Source organism: Pseudochaenichthys georgianus, chromosome 11 (assembly GCF_902827115.2).
Source record: "Pseudochaenichthys georgianus chromosome 11, fPseGeo1.2, whole genome shotgun sequence".
Classification (NCBI taxonomy): Eukaryota; Metazoa; Chordata; class Actinopteri; order Perciformes; family Channichthyidae; genus Pseudochaenichthys; species Pseudochaenichthys georgianus.
In genome coordinates, this window is record NC_047513.1 from 22,747,258 (window position 1) to 22,764,749 (window position 17,492).

General features: G+C 38.4%; 1 protein-coding gene across 1 annotated transcript in view; it reads right to left on the bottom strand.

Moving 5' to 3' along the window:
• Positions 1–17,492, bottom strand: part of calcr (calcitonin receptor) — a 76,547-nt gene that overhangs the window by 19,464 nt on the left and 39,591 nt on the right. The window contains exons 2-16 of the mRNA XM_034093783.2: positions 16,166–16,233; positions 13,303–13,450; positions 12,918–13,025; positions 10,981–11,066; positions 10,720–10,879; positions 10,527–10,637; positions 10,291–10,403; positions 6,341–6,413; positions 6,093–6,203; positions 5,731–5,843; positions 5,096–5,261; positions 4,901–5,011; positions 4,580–4,692; positions 2,793–2,884; positions 177–303 (exon numbers count right to left, since the gene is read on the bottom strand). Coding sequence (XP_033949674.1) covers positions 177–303; positions 2,793–2,884; positions 4,580–4,692; positions 4,901–5,011; positions 5,096–5,261; positions 5,731–5,843; positions 6,093–6,203; positions 6,341–6,413; positions 10,291–10,403; positions 10,527–10,637; positions 10,720–10,879; positions 10,981–11,066; positions 12,918–13,025; positions 13,303–13,450; positions 16,166–16,210 — 1,677 coding nt within the window. The 5' untranslated portion in view covers positions 16,211–16,233. The remainder of the gene's footprint in view (positions 1–176; positions 304–2,792; positions 2,885–4,579; positions 4,693–4,900; positions 5,012–5,095; positions 5,262–5,730; positions 5,844–6,092; positions 6,204–6,340; positions 6,414–10,290; positions 10,404–10,526; positions 10,638–10,719; positions 10,880–10,980; positions 11,067–12,917; positions 13,026–13,302; positions 13,451–16,165; positions 16,234–17,492) is intronic.

Genomic DNA, 17,492 nt, shown 5'->3' on the forward strand with positions numbered 1-17,492 from the left:
GGGGGGGGCAGGAGCTCCAACAAGCCGTTTAGGACAGAGAGTGAATACACATACTATACAGAGATGCTGTGTGAGAAACCAATGTGAGTTTGGTTAGTTTCCAACCCCACTTTGGATATATTGAAGTGCTTAAAGTAAGATTAGTGGTTGTCCTTGTGGTGAAAGAGGCTACTCACCGGGTTTCTGGCAACAACTTCAGGATTATTGACCACAGCTACGAGGGAGATGATGGTGAGGGCTGAATTGAACACATAGGAGCAGAAGAGGTTCTTATGCAGGGTGATCCTTTGGCAGCTCAGGCTCCTGTGTGAAAAGAAACCATTTATTTTGAAGCCTAACATACCATTAAATGATGAGGTAATCTTAAGAAATAGCATCTTCAAATATGGTAAACAATCCTTTCTGACACTGACAAAACACTTGCTACAAATGTTAACGTAAACAGGAGGAAAAGTGATCGGCAGGCTAATAGCCTAATGCTTTAATGAGGTTTTAATATGTAGCTACAGTCTGTTATATAATTGGGATCTTTCATTTCAGAATTCTTTGTGGTTGGTATCGTAAATCCCTGGTTATAATGAATTGGATTGCCTCTAAATGCTCTGTACTGTACAAGCTATAAATGCAGTTAAATAATGTATAATGGATCCCGAGGGTAGTCCTCATTACCTTTGCTGGCCACATAATGAAATGCTTGAAAGGCAAAGTGAAAATATCTATTCTAATGAAAATCATTACAATTAATTTCTATCCAGTAGGTTTATTGTGTGTAATGGTTAAGTACTGCTTTATTTAAGGCCATTAAATGAACTGCAGGTCAGAGGGTGTTTAAAGCTGAATGAAACCATACACCAAATATATTTTTGTAGAATATAGCCTCCTATAAAAATGTCATCCACAGTTTAAGAAGTCATATCCTTTTATTGGCGATGGAGAATTGTATCTTTGTTGAGCCATAAAAACCCCAGAGACTCGTGAAAAACAAGAAGAGCAGCACATTCTCTCAAGCCAGGACCAAACCGAATACACAAAAAGCACATTTTCACCATCTCACTCTGCAGAGGCAGCTGCTATCTCCGACACAAAAAACAGTCTAGCTGTGGCTCCAGGCGTAAAAAGAAATGCAGAAGCTGTTGAATGCTTATATACAAGTGGTTTTTATCTAGAAAGGGATGTCAAAACACGGACTGGATTCTAATGGCAGCGCTTTTTTGGGCCATCACAGATCAACATCTTCGGGGATGGCTGTTTAACCACGTAGGTTTTTCCCCAGCAAGCTTGAATATTTTTATCTGGGAATCCTGACAGTGTTGATGTAAAGTTATAAATAACAGCGTAGTGCAGCTGTACACCATCACATACCACAATAAGCTTCACATCTGGGTCTAATACAACATTAAGCCTCCAATATTTTAAGTGTTTTGGCTATAAATAGTGTGAGACTTGGTTAAAGATAAAGTAATTTCAAAGCCAACATCTCTGTTATTAATTGGTCGGCACTTAGATCTTGATGAGTTGTGAATGTCCCACCGTGTTTTTGTGTAGCTGAGTTAAGAGTTTGACTCTTAGAGGGTCATGCGGTTTTGCAACAATGCACCTGCCCTAAACATGGCCGCTAGATTTACGAGTGTGTATTAAACTTTGCAGCACACTGAGGGTCTCTTACAAGATCGGTTCTGGATAACAGCTGCCTTTACAATTGCAGAATTCATGAACAACAGGGCCAACGAAGAAACGTTTCCAAATATTGTTACAGAACATAAAACAAATTTTCTGCGTATTCAGGTTTCTTCACAGTTATCCGTAGAGCTATAAACCTTTCTGCATCGTTACACATGCTTATTAAGCTCATTCCTTCCTAAAGATAAATTATAAAGTTTTAACAATGTCTGCTATCTCTTTCCTCAGGCTTCATCACCTCCAAATGAATATTCACATACATTAACTAAATATAATACCTTCCTTAGCTATACGTGCTTTGAACTCTTCCTTAAGTGAATTTCAGCTGCAGTATCTCCTTTAATTGTGCACTTTTTCCCCTCTGGGATTAAGCAGTTCATCGGGATGAACAACCCTAATGAGCAATGCACTCGGGTGCACATGTTTGTAATAAAATCACACCGCCGACACATTCAACGGACTTCACAGCTCTCCAGTTTTAAATCCTAAATATCCTTGAAATATATGTGCAGCACAAGGAAACCAAGTTGGCATGAAATTAGCACCATATATGCGTATAAATTACACTCAGTGAAGCAGTAGGAGTATTTTTCAGGTCAATAGTTTGCATTGGCAGCAGCTGAGAAAGTAATAATTTTCTAATTAGTCTTAATTACGTTTTAATTCAACACTACGCTAATTTCTTAACAGTTTTAGATCTTATAATCTTTTAGATGTTACTTGCCTCAGAGCATCTCAACGAGGGAATAAACAATCAGCCCTTTTGATTATATGACAAAATATGACATCAAAACTCATTAACACTGACAGATCTTCTGTGTGGCTCTTGGGCAAGTTTTTTTTTTTTAAACTGCTCCGGACAAAAGCATAAAAGGAGATTTCACTGACTGCACATAAGATTGAGACTAAACGTCTGACCATGGTGAGTGACTGTGATGATTCAACCTTTAAGAGCAAAGCCACCATCTATTAATCAGCCAATGATGAAAACAAATGGTAACATGTAATGTAATCAGCTTTCATCTCAGTACAACCATCCTGAATATTAATTCACAACACGATATGCATCATCAGACCAGAAATTACAGCTGAATAATAATTGAACTGATTACCTGAAGTAGAAGAAGATGGAAAGAGAGATGAGCAGGGAGGCTATGGAGAGAGCGTGACCCACAATTGCCATGTAGAACAGGATGTACGCTGACTGTAAAATAAGAGAAAAGACAAGTTAGAGAAACTGTGAAGCATTTCTATTGGAGAAAAATAAGATTTGCAGAAGAAATATGAAGTTTTTGAAGTGTCACATGGTGTTTCCTTTTGTGCCTATGGAAGACCCAAATCAAATAAAAAAGCATAAATAATGTGCATTTTTACACAAAAATCTACTTTTTTTAATAAAGTGACATCTTTGTTTTATTCTATATTTTAAGATTTGCGTAGCTTTTATAGAGACACAACAACAGGGTTGATAAATACAGATAAAAGTGTTCAGAGTGCTGCAAGGAATTAAACTATAACGCTGTGCTCACATCTCAGTTCATGGTGTGGTCCTTGCTCATGAAAAAAGGAATTAAGAGCTTAAGTTAGCATGAACTCAGTCTTATCAGAAAATCGTGCACCATTTATTTTGCCTTATTTCTCTTTGGGGTTTTAGTGCTGAGGCTGTTTGTTTAAGAGGTTTCCTAAAGCTGTGAGGCTGAGGCAGCAAAGCTCGGGTTTCTGTGGCAACAGATCGAGCTGATCTGTGTTTCTGATCGATCAGCAGACTTTGAGTCTTTCTCCCAGGTTTGCCAGGACAGCTGCAAAGTCCGCTGCCTGGATGGAGACGCGGTTTCCTGCAGTTCTTTTGTTTTTGTTGTTGTTATTTGCAATCGTTTTCTCTTTTGCAGATAGGATAGCAGGGCAGAGTTTTGGCGGAGTTGGCAAACTTGTTGTCAAGAAGATGCCAAATCAACAGAATAAAATATGGAAACGTTTCCAAAAAGGAAAATCCGAAAATGTAAACTTGCAAAAGTGAAATTTGGCAGTGTGCTTTTTCCATTCAAACTTGTAGAGAAATACTTTACATTATATCAAAATATCAAAAAATATGGTAACACCAAATCACCCTCACTGATTATTAAATCTGATTTGAATTAATAATTGTAATGATCTATCTTATATTATGAATAGTGGGTATTTGTGCACAATTGATAGAAATGTGTCTTAACTGTAAATGTAACATGAATTACAGCATTTATAATACACATTACACATTAATACATGTATTTTAATTGTTTGTAAAGTCAGTAAAAGTATAATCATTTTTTATCTTTTTTATCAATTAAAATATCTTTTAACAAACACATTAAACTAACCTCATACAATAGTATGGTTTGACCATAAGATATAGCAGGGTCAATACAGACTAAATTGTACAATTATTCTGTAAAATGAATTGCAGTGTTGATCAAAAGGCATGTGGGTGACACATAAAGTTGATGATGTCTCTTCCAGCACAACACTGGTGTACGCTGTGTGGTTTCCTGATCTGGTTTCCATGTGGGAAACGTTGTTAGTGGCTTAGTACAGCAGCCTGGTGATAAGAGGGTTGTTAATAATGCTAATTTGTAGTTAGAATACTCTGTTTTATGACTATAAAGCCTGAAGGACGGAGGGCCTGCATGTAACTTGTCATCTCTAAATATTTCTGTGGAGCTTAGTACAGGAGAGTAATGTCTTTTGGAAATAGAAATATTGCCTGTTAATATTGCAGCAATATTTATGGGCAACTACGTCAGACTATATATCATCTGCCCACACTCCGAATACCAGACGACTCCATGCAAAAGTAAAGGAAAGAGTATGCTGACCCATCACACTGTCATCACCATCTATGAAAGCATCTTAGATATATTACCTTCAACTTTGCATTGGTGTTTTCGTTGCAGAGTGTGTAGTTGGACCAAGTCCTGTTGGTATCCGGGTGGCGGAACCACTGCCCGTCCTCCCCACAGTATTTAGTGGCCTTTTCTGTAAGTAACAATTAAGGAATTAATGCATAGTCTCCAAGTTTCTTCACAGTGTCCATATATTCAGGATCTGTCAGCCTTGGTGAATAATTCATCGTCTTAGCAATTCATATTTAGTAGTTCTTGAAAAACAGTCAACAGTGTCAGAGGTGAATCCCTCCTGCATCAGAGGACCTTTAAATCAGCGTCTCTGGAGTCGTGCGGCTCACCTGTCGGGTCAAAGTCCACGAAATAATTGGGGCAGTTCTGCGAGGCGTATGCTGCCGCTGGACTGTCGCCCCAGCACAGCCAGCCGTCCCAGTTACGACTGCAGTGCTGCGCTGTGACGCAGACACAGCAACAAAGAGAGTGAGACGACCACAGAGGTTAAAGATGGCATGATGAGTGCTAGATCATATCTCTACCTGATTTGTTATAAGGTGCATCTCGACGCATTCTCTCGATGCAGTTGTACTGGCTGTCGAGGATCTTCTTTCTCACAACTTCCTGTTCCTCTGGGTTAACCATAGGGCCGACTGTGGCCTCTTCAGCAGTCAGTATCTCAGTTTCCCCTGAGAGTTGTGCGGCTGCCTTTTAGACAGACACACAAACACAAAGTCAATATTAATCAGGACCAAACAGTGGCTATGGGAAAGAAAACATGACAGACAATTAAAGAAAAGTTGCATTTAATTGCAAAAATGTGCTTATCCTGTTTCTCTTTTGAGAAGAAAGAAAGAAATATGACCTCAAACTCTGACGATCAATACAGAATCACATAACAAACGCAAAACTACATTCATATTTTCTAACAGCCTTACAGCCGAGCAAAACATGATTTACTATTTTGTTTCTTTTCAATCTCTAATTTATTGATGAAGTGAAATCATATTGAGTTGGAATTATAACTTTTTAGACTATCAGTCATCTTCCTTTCAGGCTATGAAATGCAAAAAAAACACAGAAGTATAAACTGAATTACTGAGAATCTCTTTGAAAAATCTGTACGGTATGTATTGGAAGCATTGAGTAGTTATTACAGTAAATCAGGATACATTACCTTCAACCACTCCTTAGTGTTGACAGCACAGAGAGTATCATTTGTCCAAGTCTTATTGCTCTCTGGATGGTGAAACCACTGGCCGTCTTCTCCACAGTACTTACTAGCCTTTTCTAAGTAGAAAAATAATGTGATAAATATACTAATGTTAAACATTTCTATACATTTCCACTTTTCTATGAATCTGAGTAGCCATAAACGTTAGTCCCATTAGATTTACTTTATAATCATCAAAGCAATTTCAGAATCAGAAATCCTTTATTTGAACTGCAGTGGACAAATGAACGGTTTACAGTCGATCTTCTTTGCAAACAGGACAATGTGGTAGAAAAAGGGATGAATTATTTAGACATACTGCTCACCTGTGTGGTCAAAGTCAAACAGGTAATCGGGGCAGTTCTGCGAGGCGTATGTTCCCGCTGGAGTGTCGTCCCAACACAGCCAGCCGTCCCAGTTACGACTGCAGTGCAACCCTGAAGCATCGACAGAGAAAACACAAAATCATAATGAAAAATGTTTCCTGGCTGCTATTTCCCAAAATCCTCATTGTGGTAATATCACATGGATTTACAACAAAATAACAGTGAGACTCATTGGACAGTTTTAGTACCTGACTTGTTATAAGGTGGGTCTCGATTTATTTTGTGGAGGCATTTGTATTCGTACTCAAGCATCTTCAGTTTCTGTAAACAATAACAAAAAAAGACGTTACAACATTGCATAATATGGTTTAGACCAGTGGTTCTCAACTGGTCAGGCCTCGGGACCCACTTTTTCCTTAGTCAATAGATCGCGACCCGAAATTTTGAACCACTCAAATCTATTCAACAAAAAATCCTGCAGTAATATATACGCTTTGCAGCATACAATATTAATTAAAGTGAACTACTATCCCTTATATCCCTTCACAGAACAAAATAATGCTTTTAAATAAGGTTTAATGAGATGATGGAATCAAAGCTGAACTGTGTAACATAAAAAGGCACACGTGCTGAAAACCTAACCCCAGAAGGGGGGTCTGGGGGGATTCTCCCCCAGGAGATTTTTTTTAAATACTAACATATAAACTACTTAATCTGGTACACTCTGAGAAGAAAATAAATAGATGTATTACGACATATTAATAATATTTTATGCCATTGTTTGTTTTTCACTTTGTTCTGACAGCTGAACTTGCTGCTCCACACAGAGAGAAGAGTAAAGAGGAGATAGTCTGTGTGAAATAGTTTAAATTGTGGGTAAGGGTACTGTAGATATCCCCCATTGTTCTGTGACCTGTCAATCATCAAACCGGGGGTCATATTTCATTATGTGTTCATTTTTATCTGAAGTTGTACCCATGGATGTATAAAGAATAGTTCTACCGCAAACTTATTCTCCGTGGGGACTTCCGGCTACAATCTTGATTCTAATTGGCCAGAAGACTCGAAAAAATATCAGCAAAGATGTTTTATTAAGAAGATGATCACTACGGGTATTTTTCCACAGGCCCTGAAAACTGCAGTCATTAAACCGCTCTTAAAAAAGAATAATCTAGATGCTTCAGTAATGAACAATTACAGGCCCATATCAAACCTCCCATTTCTAGGTAAGATCATTGAAAACGTTTTTTTTCAACAGTTGAGTAATTTCTTGCATTTAAATAACTGTTTCGATGTGTTCCAGTCAGGCTTTCGTCCAAACCACAGCACTGAGACTGCTCTTGTAAAGGTCTTTAATGACATCCACTTAAACACAGACAGTGGCAGAACTTCAGTGTTAGTATTATTAGATCTCAGTGCTGCGTTTGACACTGTTGACCACAACATATTACTAGACCGACTGGAAAACTGGGTGGGACTTTCGGAAACAGTTCTAAATTGGTTTGAATCCTACCGAAAGGACAGAAACAACTTTGTTTCTATAGGTACATACACATCTGAGTTGACAAATATGACATGTGGGGTTCCTCAAGGCTCCATCTTGGGGCCTCTTCTCTTTAACATCTACATGCTACCACTGGCTAAGATAATGAAAAACAACAAAATAAGTTACCATAGCTATGCAGATGACGCACAAATCTAGATAACAATTTCACCAGGAGACTATGCTCCAATTCAAACACTGAGTAAGTGCATTGAACAAATCAATGACTGGATGTGTCAGAACTTTCTCCAATTAAACAAAGATAAAACTGAGGTAATGGGTTTTGGAGCAAAGTCAGAACGTATAAAAGTGAGCGCTGAGCTTCAGTCTGCAATGTTCAAAACAACAGATAAAGCCAGAAATCTAGGTGTAGTCATGGACTCTGACCTGAGTTTCAACAGTCACATTACAACAGTTACTAAATCAGCCTACTATCACCTAAAGAATATATCTAGGATTAAAAGACTAATGTCACAGCAGGATTTGGAAAAACTTGTCCATGCTTTTATCTTCAGTAGACTGGACTACTGCAATGGTGTCTTCACAGGTCTCACTAAAAAATCTATTAGGAAGCTGCAGCTGATTCAGAACGCCGCTGCTCGAGTCCTCACTAACACTAAGAAAGTGGATCACATCACTCCTGTTCTGAAGTCTTTACACTGGCTTCCTGTGTGTCAAAGAATAGATTTCAAAATACTGCTGCTGGTTTATAAAGCACTGAATGGTTTAGGCCCAAAATACATTTCTGAGCTCCTGCTAAATTATGACCATCCAGATCTCTCAGGTCTTCAGGGACTGGTCAGCTTTCTGTCCCCAGAGTCAGAACTAAACATGGTAAAGCAGCATTCAGTTATTATGCTCCAAATATCTGGAACAAACTCCCAGAAACCTGCAGGTCCGCTGCAACTCTGACTACTTTTAAATCCAGGCTGAAGACTTTTCTTTTTGTCGCTGCTTTTAATTGAACTATTCATATCTTAGACTGCACTGTAACTTTTATCCATGTATTTTTTCTTTTAATGTTTTAAATTTAAACGTAATTAATTTCTCCATGACATTTATGAGAGGGACTGCGCGAAAGTAGGATATTTGGGATATCCATCGTAGCCAGGGTTTACGATCAGTTTTCAGGTGAGTTGTACTGAGGAACAAGTATCACAGCACCGACGGGTGAAAAATAGTATTTTGGTAACACCGGGTGTTCAGGTAACACTTAAAGACTTTGTTATGGAACGCAAAGCAGAGTAGGGGGCTAGTACACCCTCCTGAGGGTCCGATTGTGGATGTCATGCGAGCAAAACATGGTGAAAACCGTCTGAAACTCCATGACATTTATGAGAGGGACTGCTCGAAAGTAGGATATTTGGGATATCCATCGTAGCCAGGGTTTACGATCAGTTTTTGGGTGATTTGTACTGAGGAACAAGTATCACATCACCGACGGGTGAAAAATAGTGTTTTGGTAACACGGGGTGTTCAGGTAACACTTAAAGACTTTGTTATGTTTGTTTTGTCATGCGAGCATAACATGGTGAAAACAATCAGTCTAAATTAACAATCGGGACGGAAATGTTCGGATTTCCAAAGGGAGGTTCTGTGAATAAATTAAAAATCAAGAACCGAAATAATTGAACTATTCATATCTTAGACTGCACTGTAACTTTTATCTTTTAATGTTTATTTTATTAGCTTTTCTTTTTAATGACTGATTTTAAATGCCATTTTCTTAATGTCTTTCATTTTTAGTTTTTCTTTTAATGTTTCTTTTATTATCTTTTACTGTTTTTAAATGCCTTTGTCTGAATGTCTTTCATTTTTGTAAAGCACCTTGAATTGCCTGGTGCTGAAAGGTGCTATATAAATAAATTTGCCTTGCCTTGCCTTGCCTTGCGTGGCAGAAGTTTTCAAAACCGTTTATGGTCTCCGGTACTTTCAGTCCAACGCCTACTGCATGCACAGCGTTAGAAAATCGGGTCTTCAGAATAAAAGTATGACTTTTTCTCCCAAATAAAAAAAAAAAAAAGGAAAACATTTTTTTTTCACTCACACATCTGCGACCCACTCGAAACGGGTCCGCAACCCACTTTTGGGTCGCGACATAGGGTCGCGACCCACCAGTTGAGAACCACTGGTTTTGACAATTTGAGAAAGGGAGATTTGATTCCTGATGAGCAATACTCCTTTTTAGTTTAAGGTCTGGGTCAAACCATAGACTGTATATATAAAGGGTCAAACTTGAAATTAAACTGCAATAATGTTTCAAAGAACGCAGAGAGAGATCTTTATTGCTATCAAATTAAATCTCAGTAGGCAAAGCAAGACAAGACAGTTCTATAATTATAAGAAAACATTTCAGAAGTGGAGTGCTACCTATATTTATTTTGAGGATGAGCAATGGCACAAGTAGCATTATGTTGTCATAACACTGCAAAACTGTGGCTCTTTGTTACAGGAGAACACTGTGCTCATCCTGTTTACTACATTTTTGGAGGCCACTCATACGATTGTTGTGCCAAATTGTTATATTCCATTATTCTGTAATTGCAGAAAAGACTACATGCCCTGAATTTGCAGAAAGAATAAGCAATAAGGTTTTATGCATAATCTGAACAATAAATACACAACAGAAAGTGTATTTTGTTAACAATACTTTACCCTCAGTCTCTTCTCATGGTTGGTGGTACAGAGTGTATAGTTGGTCCGAATCATGCTGGACTCAGGATGGTGGAACCACCGACCGTCCTCGGCACAGAACTTTATTACCTTTTCTGGAAAACACAATTACGTGATTAAATCTAATTTCTTGAATTACTGTCAACATATAATTAAAGGTGAATTTGTCTTGCCAGGGTAACAAGATAGCAACAGAGCAGCAAAGTCTCTCTGCCCACCTGTGGGGTCAAAGTCAACAAAATAATTGGGGCAGTTTTGTGAAGCGTGGGTTCCTGCTGCGGTGTCCTCCCAGCACAGCCAGCCATCCCAGTTACGACTGCAGTGCAGGCCTAGAAAAACAGCAAAAAACGTTACAGGCCATTTGTTCATAAGTTTGCCCAGCGTGAAATTAGTATTACACTTAATAGCTACCTGATTTGTTATAAGGCGGATCTTGCTTAATTTTCTCTGAGCATTTCTTTTCATTCTCAAGGATCATTTTTTCCACAACACTGCCTTTTTCTGCATTAAGCGCTGTGGACTCTGTGGTCGGCTCTCCAGGCGCATCCAATAAAAAATGGGGAACTTCCCTCTAAGAAATATGAAGATAGTTCAGTGTGATAATGAGAGCACAGAGCAGCTAAAGCTAGCACCATCTCATTCTTATATTACTTAAAGCGAAGAGCAAAATACCTCCAATTTGGTCTTTGAAGCTGGTTGACAATTGGACGCAGTCTCGACCCAGTTACCAAATTCGGCACAATATTTGGTCACTTTTTCTGTAAAAAAAGAATAACATGCAATGACTTCACAATTGAATACTCCATTGATGATTCACCTAAAAGCTTTACCTTATTCAAAAGCAAATGATTGCTTCTGTTTGATGTTCATGTCCAGCAGAGAACCTCTTGTTTTCTTTGTTCTGTCTTTTTCTCCAGCATCAATCCAACACATAAATTGGACGCTGAATGTGATTAATGTAACATGGCACCCATTATCAAACGTTATGTCAAACAGAAAAAATTCCCTCTTTTTCTGGCAAATTCTCAAATCTCGGCTCCGGCTTGAAACCACATGTAGTGTAGGTCTGAATGAGATCACATCGTCCTGACAACAGCAGCCTCAGCCTAGTCATCTACGACAGCTCATCAACTGTTCAGCATCCTCTTCCAACTGTACGTCTCTCCCAGAAGCCTCATATCAGCACCATCAGTTTTCAAATAAGCAGCCACAAGGGGACACTTAACGTCACAGGCATTTTGGGAAGATCCTTTATGAGTCTACAAAAACACTTCTCATTCACATTATCTCTCCTCATCTATCTCTCTGACTCTTTCTTTTTTTGTAATCCTTCTTTTTTTTTAAGTTTCTCTTCAGTCCTCTTTGTCCTTTTCCTCACCCCCCTCCCCTCCATCATAATTTGCATCTCCTAAATCAGACATGACTGCACTGTGGATTTCTCAAACTAGACATTATTGGGCCATGCATTCCTCACATGTAACAAATGCTCATCCCGCAGTCCCACAGTCAATTTCAATATGAATACATATGTTTCCATTTATTCTGATTGATAGAACACAATGGACTAATGAATTACCTTGCATCCAGTTCATAAATATAGTATACAACCTTTCCTCTGCACCCATTGTTTAGTCTTCCTGCATTGAAGCATAGGCTACAGAGCCACAGTGATTTATTTGTCAAGACTAAAGTCTCCCGGCACAACAGTGCTTTTAGCTAAATGCTAACTGCAGTTTGTTAACATGCTGAAAGATAATGCTAACCTGCAGATATTGCAAGTTTGCAATGTTAAGAATTTAAGATGGGCGTTTAAAGCACTATGGGTATTTCACGAGAATACAGTCTGTTACAAAACAAATCACAGTTAAAATCGGAAGGAGAGCTAGTTTATGCTAAAAGCTAACAACATTGATGCGTTCAAGCTCAAACAATTATGATTGGGCACATTTTAAGGTATGATGTTGTGTTCAATTGCAATCTTGTAAAATCGAATAGTTGGCAAGAAATTTGAATGAATCAGTTATTGAGAGATGTACTGAAAGTGTTGTTTGTATTGCTATGTGTTATCTGAGTGAATCAATGCATTTGGATAGTTAATACTTTTATAAGGATTTATTTAAAAAACCTTCCTTTTAAAATCTATAGGCCTACTGTCTAACATAAATCATATCTGCTGAGGACATGATGCGGAAAATGTAATTACTTTATGCACTTTAGTCGGGGACACTTACATTAAAATGTGATTAGATTTGGTAGAAAGCAAGCAGAAATAATCTAAAGATTCTTAGAAGTAAGACAGCTTCTGCCTCAAGAGGGCATTCATTGGACATTCCCAGTCAGCTTGCAGGCTCACAGCTGACGAACAAAAGCTTAAAATTCAGGGCTCAGCCTAAAAACTTTCTGTTGACCGGCACACATACAATACAAAATCGAATCGTCCAAGAGTCTTCAAGCCCCATGCTGGCCATTGGAGCTCTGTTCATACAATCAGCCCCATGAACTCCATCACACAGAAGATTTGATCGTTTCCTCTGTTTCCTGCTGACATTAAAACCAAAGTTCAAGAGTCTTGTTTTCTAATGTTGCCAGAAGTGAACATCTCTTCTTACCAGTCGGGTCCAGGTCAAGGTGATCTGGACAGTTTTGTGTTACTGACATCCCAGCTGGAGTCTCATCCCAGCATAAAGAGCCATCCCACATACGCCCACAGAACGTACCTTGAAAGGAAATAGAAAAAGAAGAGAAAATGCATTGAGTGGGTTATTACCAACACATATTTTCTGTCTTTTGTTGTAACATAAGTTCTCTACAGCTGCAGCTTCCACTCTAAACGCTGTAAGGCGAAACTCTGCCTGCAACACTACCATTACCTTTAACAAGAATAACAACAGTAATCTGCTCTCATCCACCGCCTTACAACATTATTACACCTGGGATGCTCTCCCACAGGTAATCAATTTGGCCTCAAGAGGACTTAAATGGTTCGGGCCTCACCGGTTCTGTTCTCTTGCTGGTCTCGGTTGGACAGCTTAAGACATTTATATTGACCCTGGCTCACCGCCTGGTCCTGTCCATCTGTCAAGCTAAGCCCAGGCCTGAGTGATGGGTCTGAGATTGACTCAGCAACTCCAGCCACCCTGCGCTGTGGAGACAACATGAGGGGTGAGAAGAAAGGGGGGGAAACATGTTTGACTTGGAAAACAGTATGCTGTGTAGATAGGGACTTGTTAGTGAGTTTGTTGTGTGTTTGCTGCTTTGATCTAAATACATTGACTGTAAAATCTTAAGCATAAATATTATTTTTGATGATGTTGGCTACATTTATAAAGATTCCCAGTCTTATCAGGCTTCGACATGCACCCTTACTAAAGATAAGATGAAATGAAAGAATAAGCATGTAAAGTGTTTGAAGCTTCTTCAAAGCTGTTCTGATAAGGATTTATCTACACGGTGCATGTAACCAATTAAAGTGTGTTTGGAAGATCACAAAACAGTTAAGAATCTGATTTCCTTCAAATTAAACGTATCCCTGCTCTATTGTTAATATTTGCACGTTGCATTAAAAAGGAAGAATCTTTGAGTGTGAAATGCTGATTTTGATAATGCTTCTCACTGAAGGATAAAAAGCCCATTTTGGTCTGACTTATCTCGTAAATCTTTTAAATGTAAGCCTCTCAGAGAACCAGGCTCATGCACTTGCATTTTCTGAATTATTGAAGGTATTTTCAGACTTTGCATGTTGGATTGTCTCCACATGTTTTGTCACATTAAAGTACAAACCTTTTCCCCTTGTGTCTTTTAGCAGGCAAATGGAATTCCCGTAAAACCAAAATAAAATTCTTACCTGTCTGAAAAAGGCTTGTAAAAAGGCAAAACACCGATACAGTGACTTTTGTGAGAATGCCGATGTCCCATGTAGCAGTTTAGCAGCCGTACATATGATGTCACTCCAAACACTGAAGTAAATGACGTCATACATACGACCACCAGGCCACCACCAATATCAACAGATGAGAAAAGAAAGATGTACTCTGAGGACTCTTCTCACCTGTTACATTTCACGTTTCTTCTTAAATCAACATATGACAAGAGCGATCATAAGAGAATGTACAGAAACATAAAGCAGAACAGCACAGGTATATCAGGCATACACCATTGGCAGGGATACTATTCTGGACCTCAATGTCAAGTTTGATGCTGAACAGCAAAGGAAATTCAAAACTTCACACCGAGGGATAGTGGAACAACCGTTTTTTCCATAAGGGACATTGATTCATGATAAATACCTCAGCACTAAAAGCTTCAGCCTGTCAGAGACAAGACAAATATAATCTCTTTCCAACATGGTGTTGAAACTTCCATTTATTACAGAAACCTCATCAAGCAAATAGGTGTGCTGTGATTTGTAAAGAGAACCGCAAGTCCATCAAAAACACATTTGAAAGTGTGATTTATTTAATTATCAACCCTTCAGCAACCCTTCATTAGGCAGATCAGTATCTTTTTTTTATTAAATAACATGGTGCCAAAGTGTGAAATATTACATTTCTGTTAACATATTTGACTGATGATTGCAACACCCCTATTAAACCCATTGATGTAATTTCTCAAACACTCTATGCCCCGTGTTAATATGACTCAACCCTTCAAGCTCATTACATTTCTTGGCAAGCAACTCAGATTAAGACTGCACATTTGGTGGGCACATCACAACACATCAATTCCTACTCCAACCCTCAATACCCTGACATTCAATTCAGGATTTAGGTAATGCTTAATGTTCTAGGTGTATTATCGCAGGAACGTCAACAACTCTCTTTGATTTGGTTATATTTGTATGAAAGGGGCATAGCAAAAAACGATGACTTTTATTTTTGAAGGGTACAGATCAAACATTTGGTATTACGTTTTTAAAAAAAAATTTCACTGGATCAGATACTGTATATCGGAATGTAGAATATCCAAACCTATTAAAACATAAACAAATTTGCTGTAACAAGAAGGTACATTTTAGTTTATCTTAATGTGTTACATACATTGTACAACCGTTAGCTTCTCCTTTTTAAAAGTATATTTTAGGGCCACCGTTGACATGAGTTGACAGAGGTCTAAAGTCATCGTAGCCTTAATTTTCTACATGGTTAGGTTAATCGGAAGATGTATTTGTTGAGGCATGTTTTATTGAATGTTGTCATGTGGCTTGCATGAGTAAAGTGCACTGTTGTGACCATGTTGATAGTGCGGGGAATTATGCCACACTGTACACTTTTTAATAGGCACATGGAGCATTTATGAAGCCTGTGAATGCTTCCTCTTCCTCTTTGGTTGCATGGAGGTTATGCCGATGCTATTTCTGACACCTTGCAATACATTTCTGGAAGAAAGTCCCAGAAGTATCACAGATGCACAATACAACACAATCCAAAATTATAAACCCACTACTATAATTCGATATAAGTGCATTACAAACATTTCAATATTATGTAAATATACAAACCATCTTTAAATACAGGGAAAATGCAAATATCAGCTGTGTTTTATCTGCATACAATAGAGCAGATATAAGAACATGCAGACACGTGCAGTCAAAAATCACATATTCTTTCTTTGGGGTCATTCAAGTTTGTAATGAACAAGCAGAGCTTTAACTATAATTATCAATTATTAATGGTAAGTGAAAATTAATCATGATATTTTTTGCTGGGAAAGAAAACCACTAGACCTCAACATATTACATGTCCATTAAATGGAAATGGAATGCTGTGTGTAAACACACGTGTGCAGCATACATAATAGGCGGGAAAATAATAGTATGTTTGATTTACAGCACTCCTTGAATGCAAAAATAAGAGCTTACCACAAGGACAAACCAAAGGATCCAAAGGGAGCCCGCTACCTTCATATCGTCCTCTCACAGGCGAGTCCCTAGAGAGAAAGAAAAGAACAGCAAGTTACAACTAACAGAAAACAAGTTGTCTACCGTGAAAGTGACTGACTGAACAAACAGATGGCTGTTTCAAATCGGGATTATGTTCTCTGGAGAAAACAGAATCAGCAATCCTTAATCTAAAAAATGCAAAACACTGCAGCAGAGGCACCGCAGTTAACGGCATTTCTCCATTATGTGAGTGTTTGTATTTGAGACACGGGGAGAAAGTGTACCCATTGATATGTAAAGCGTCATAAAAGAGTAACGTTATATTGTGTGAGCAAAAGAGGAAGAAGAAAGACAGAGAGACCAAAATAGTTGATAGTCATTAATCATCTCCAGCTGAGACTCCACTTTTGCAGGACGGCAGCAGCAGATCTGCCAGTTTAGAAACTGAGTGCATGTGAGAATCAAATTCACATCGGTTCTCTTTGCGTTGGCTCAGAGAGTCTCCGTTGGAAGCCCATCACTCCACAGTTTGAACAGTTAGGATGACCTAGAAGTTGTTTTCCACACCCCACAGAGGAACCATGGGGCAGGCTTTTTAGCAGATAGACATCCTATAAGTCACCGTGAAAGGTTGATGGATAGGAGGCCTGTTAGTGTTGGCTTTAAGACAAACACTAATGGCTACTTAGAATTGGGATGACAAATAAAATTGAAACTGCATCTGCCAATAATTTAGGCTAGGAGTGCTAACTGCTAACCAGAGAACCCTTGAATTCCCCACACATTTCCTATTCGTTATTGATAGTACAAAGATTACTATTATTATCATTTATGCTAGACCCAGATATCATCTGTAGAAAACCACTTCTAATTATCTGTCCTGCATCCTAATATATACCTACCCACTATCTCATTTGCATACATTCAAGTGAAGTCTAGATTGAAGTGTTAATCTATAGGTTATGGACAGGAAATTAATTGGCTGCATTTTTTGTGTAATTTTTCACAGGAATATCAAACAATACCTGGTTCAAGCTCATAAGCTATGAGGATGTGTGGCTTGTCTTTGTTTCCCTGTAAGTGTAACATATGACTTGAAGAATAAAACTAAACAATCTGAAAACATCACCTTGGATAACCGTCATTTCCTGACGGCTGTGCTGAATTGTTTGAGCTCTAGAATTAACCAACATCTTTTTATTGTCAATTTAAGTGCATTTCCCCCTCAATCTCATTCCAGACTGAATCGAAGACTCCATCTTTTCAGCCCAAAAAGTATTTCCTGTTTAGCAAAAGACTATAATGT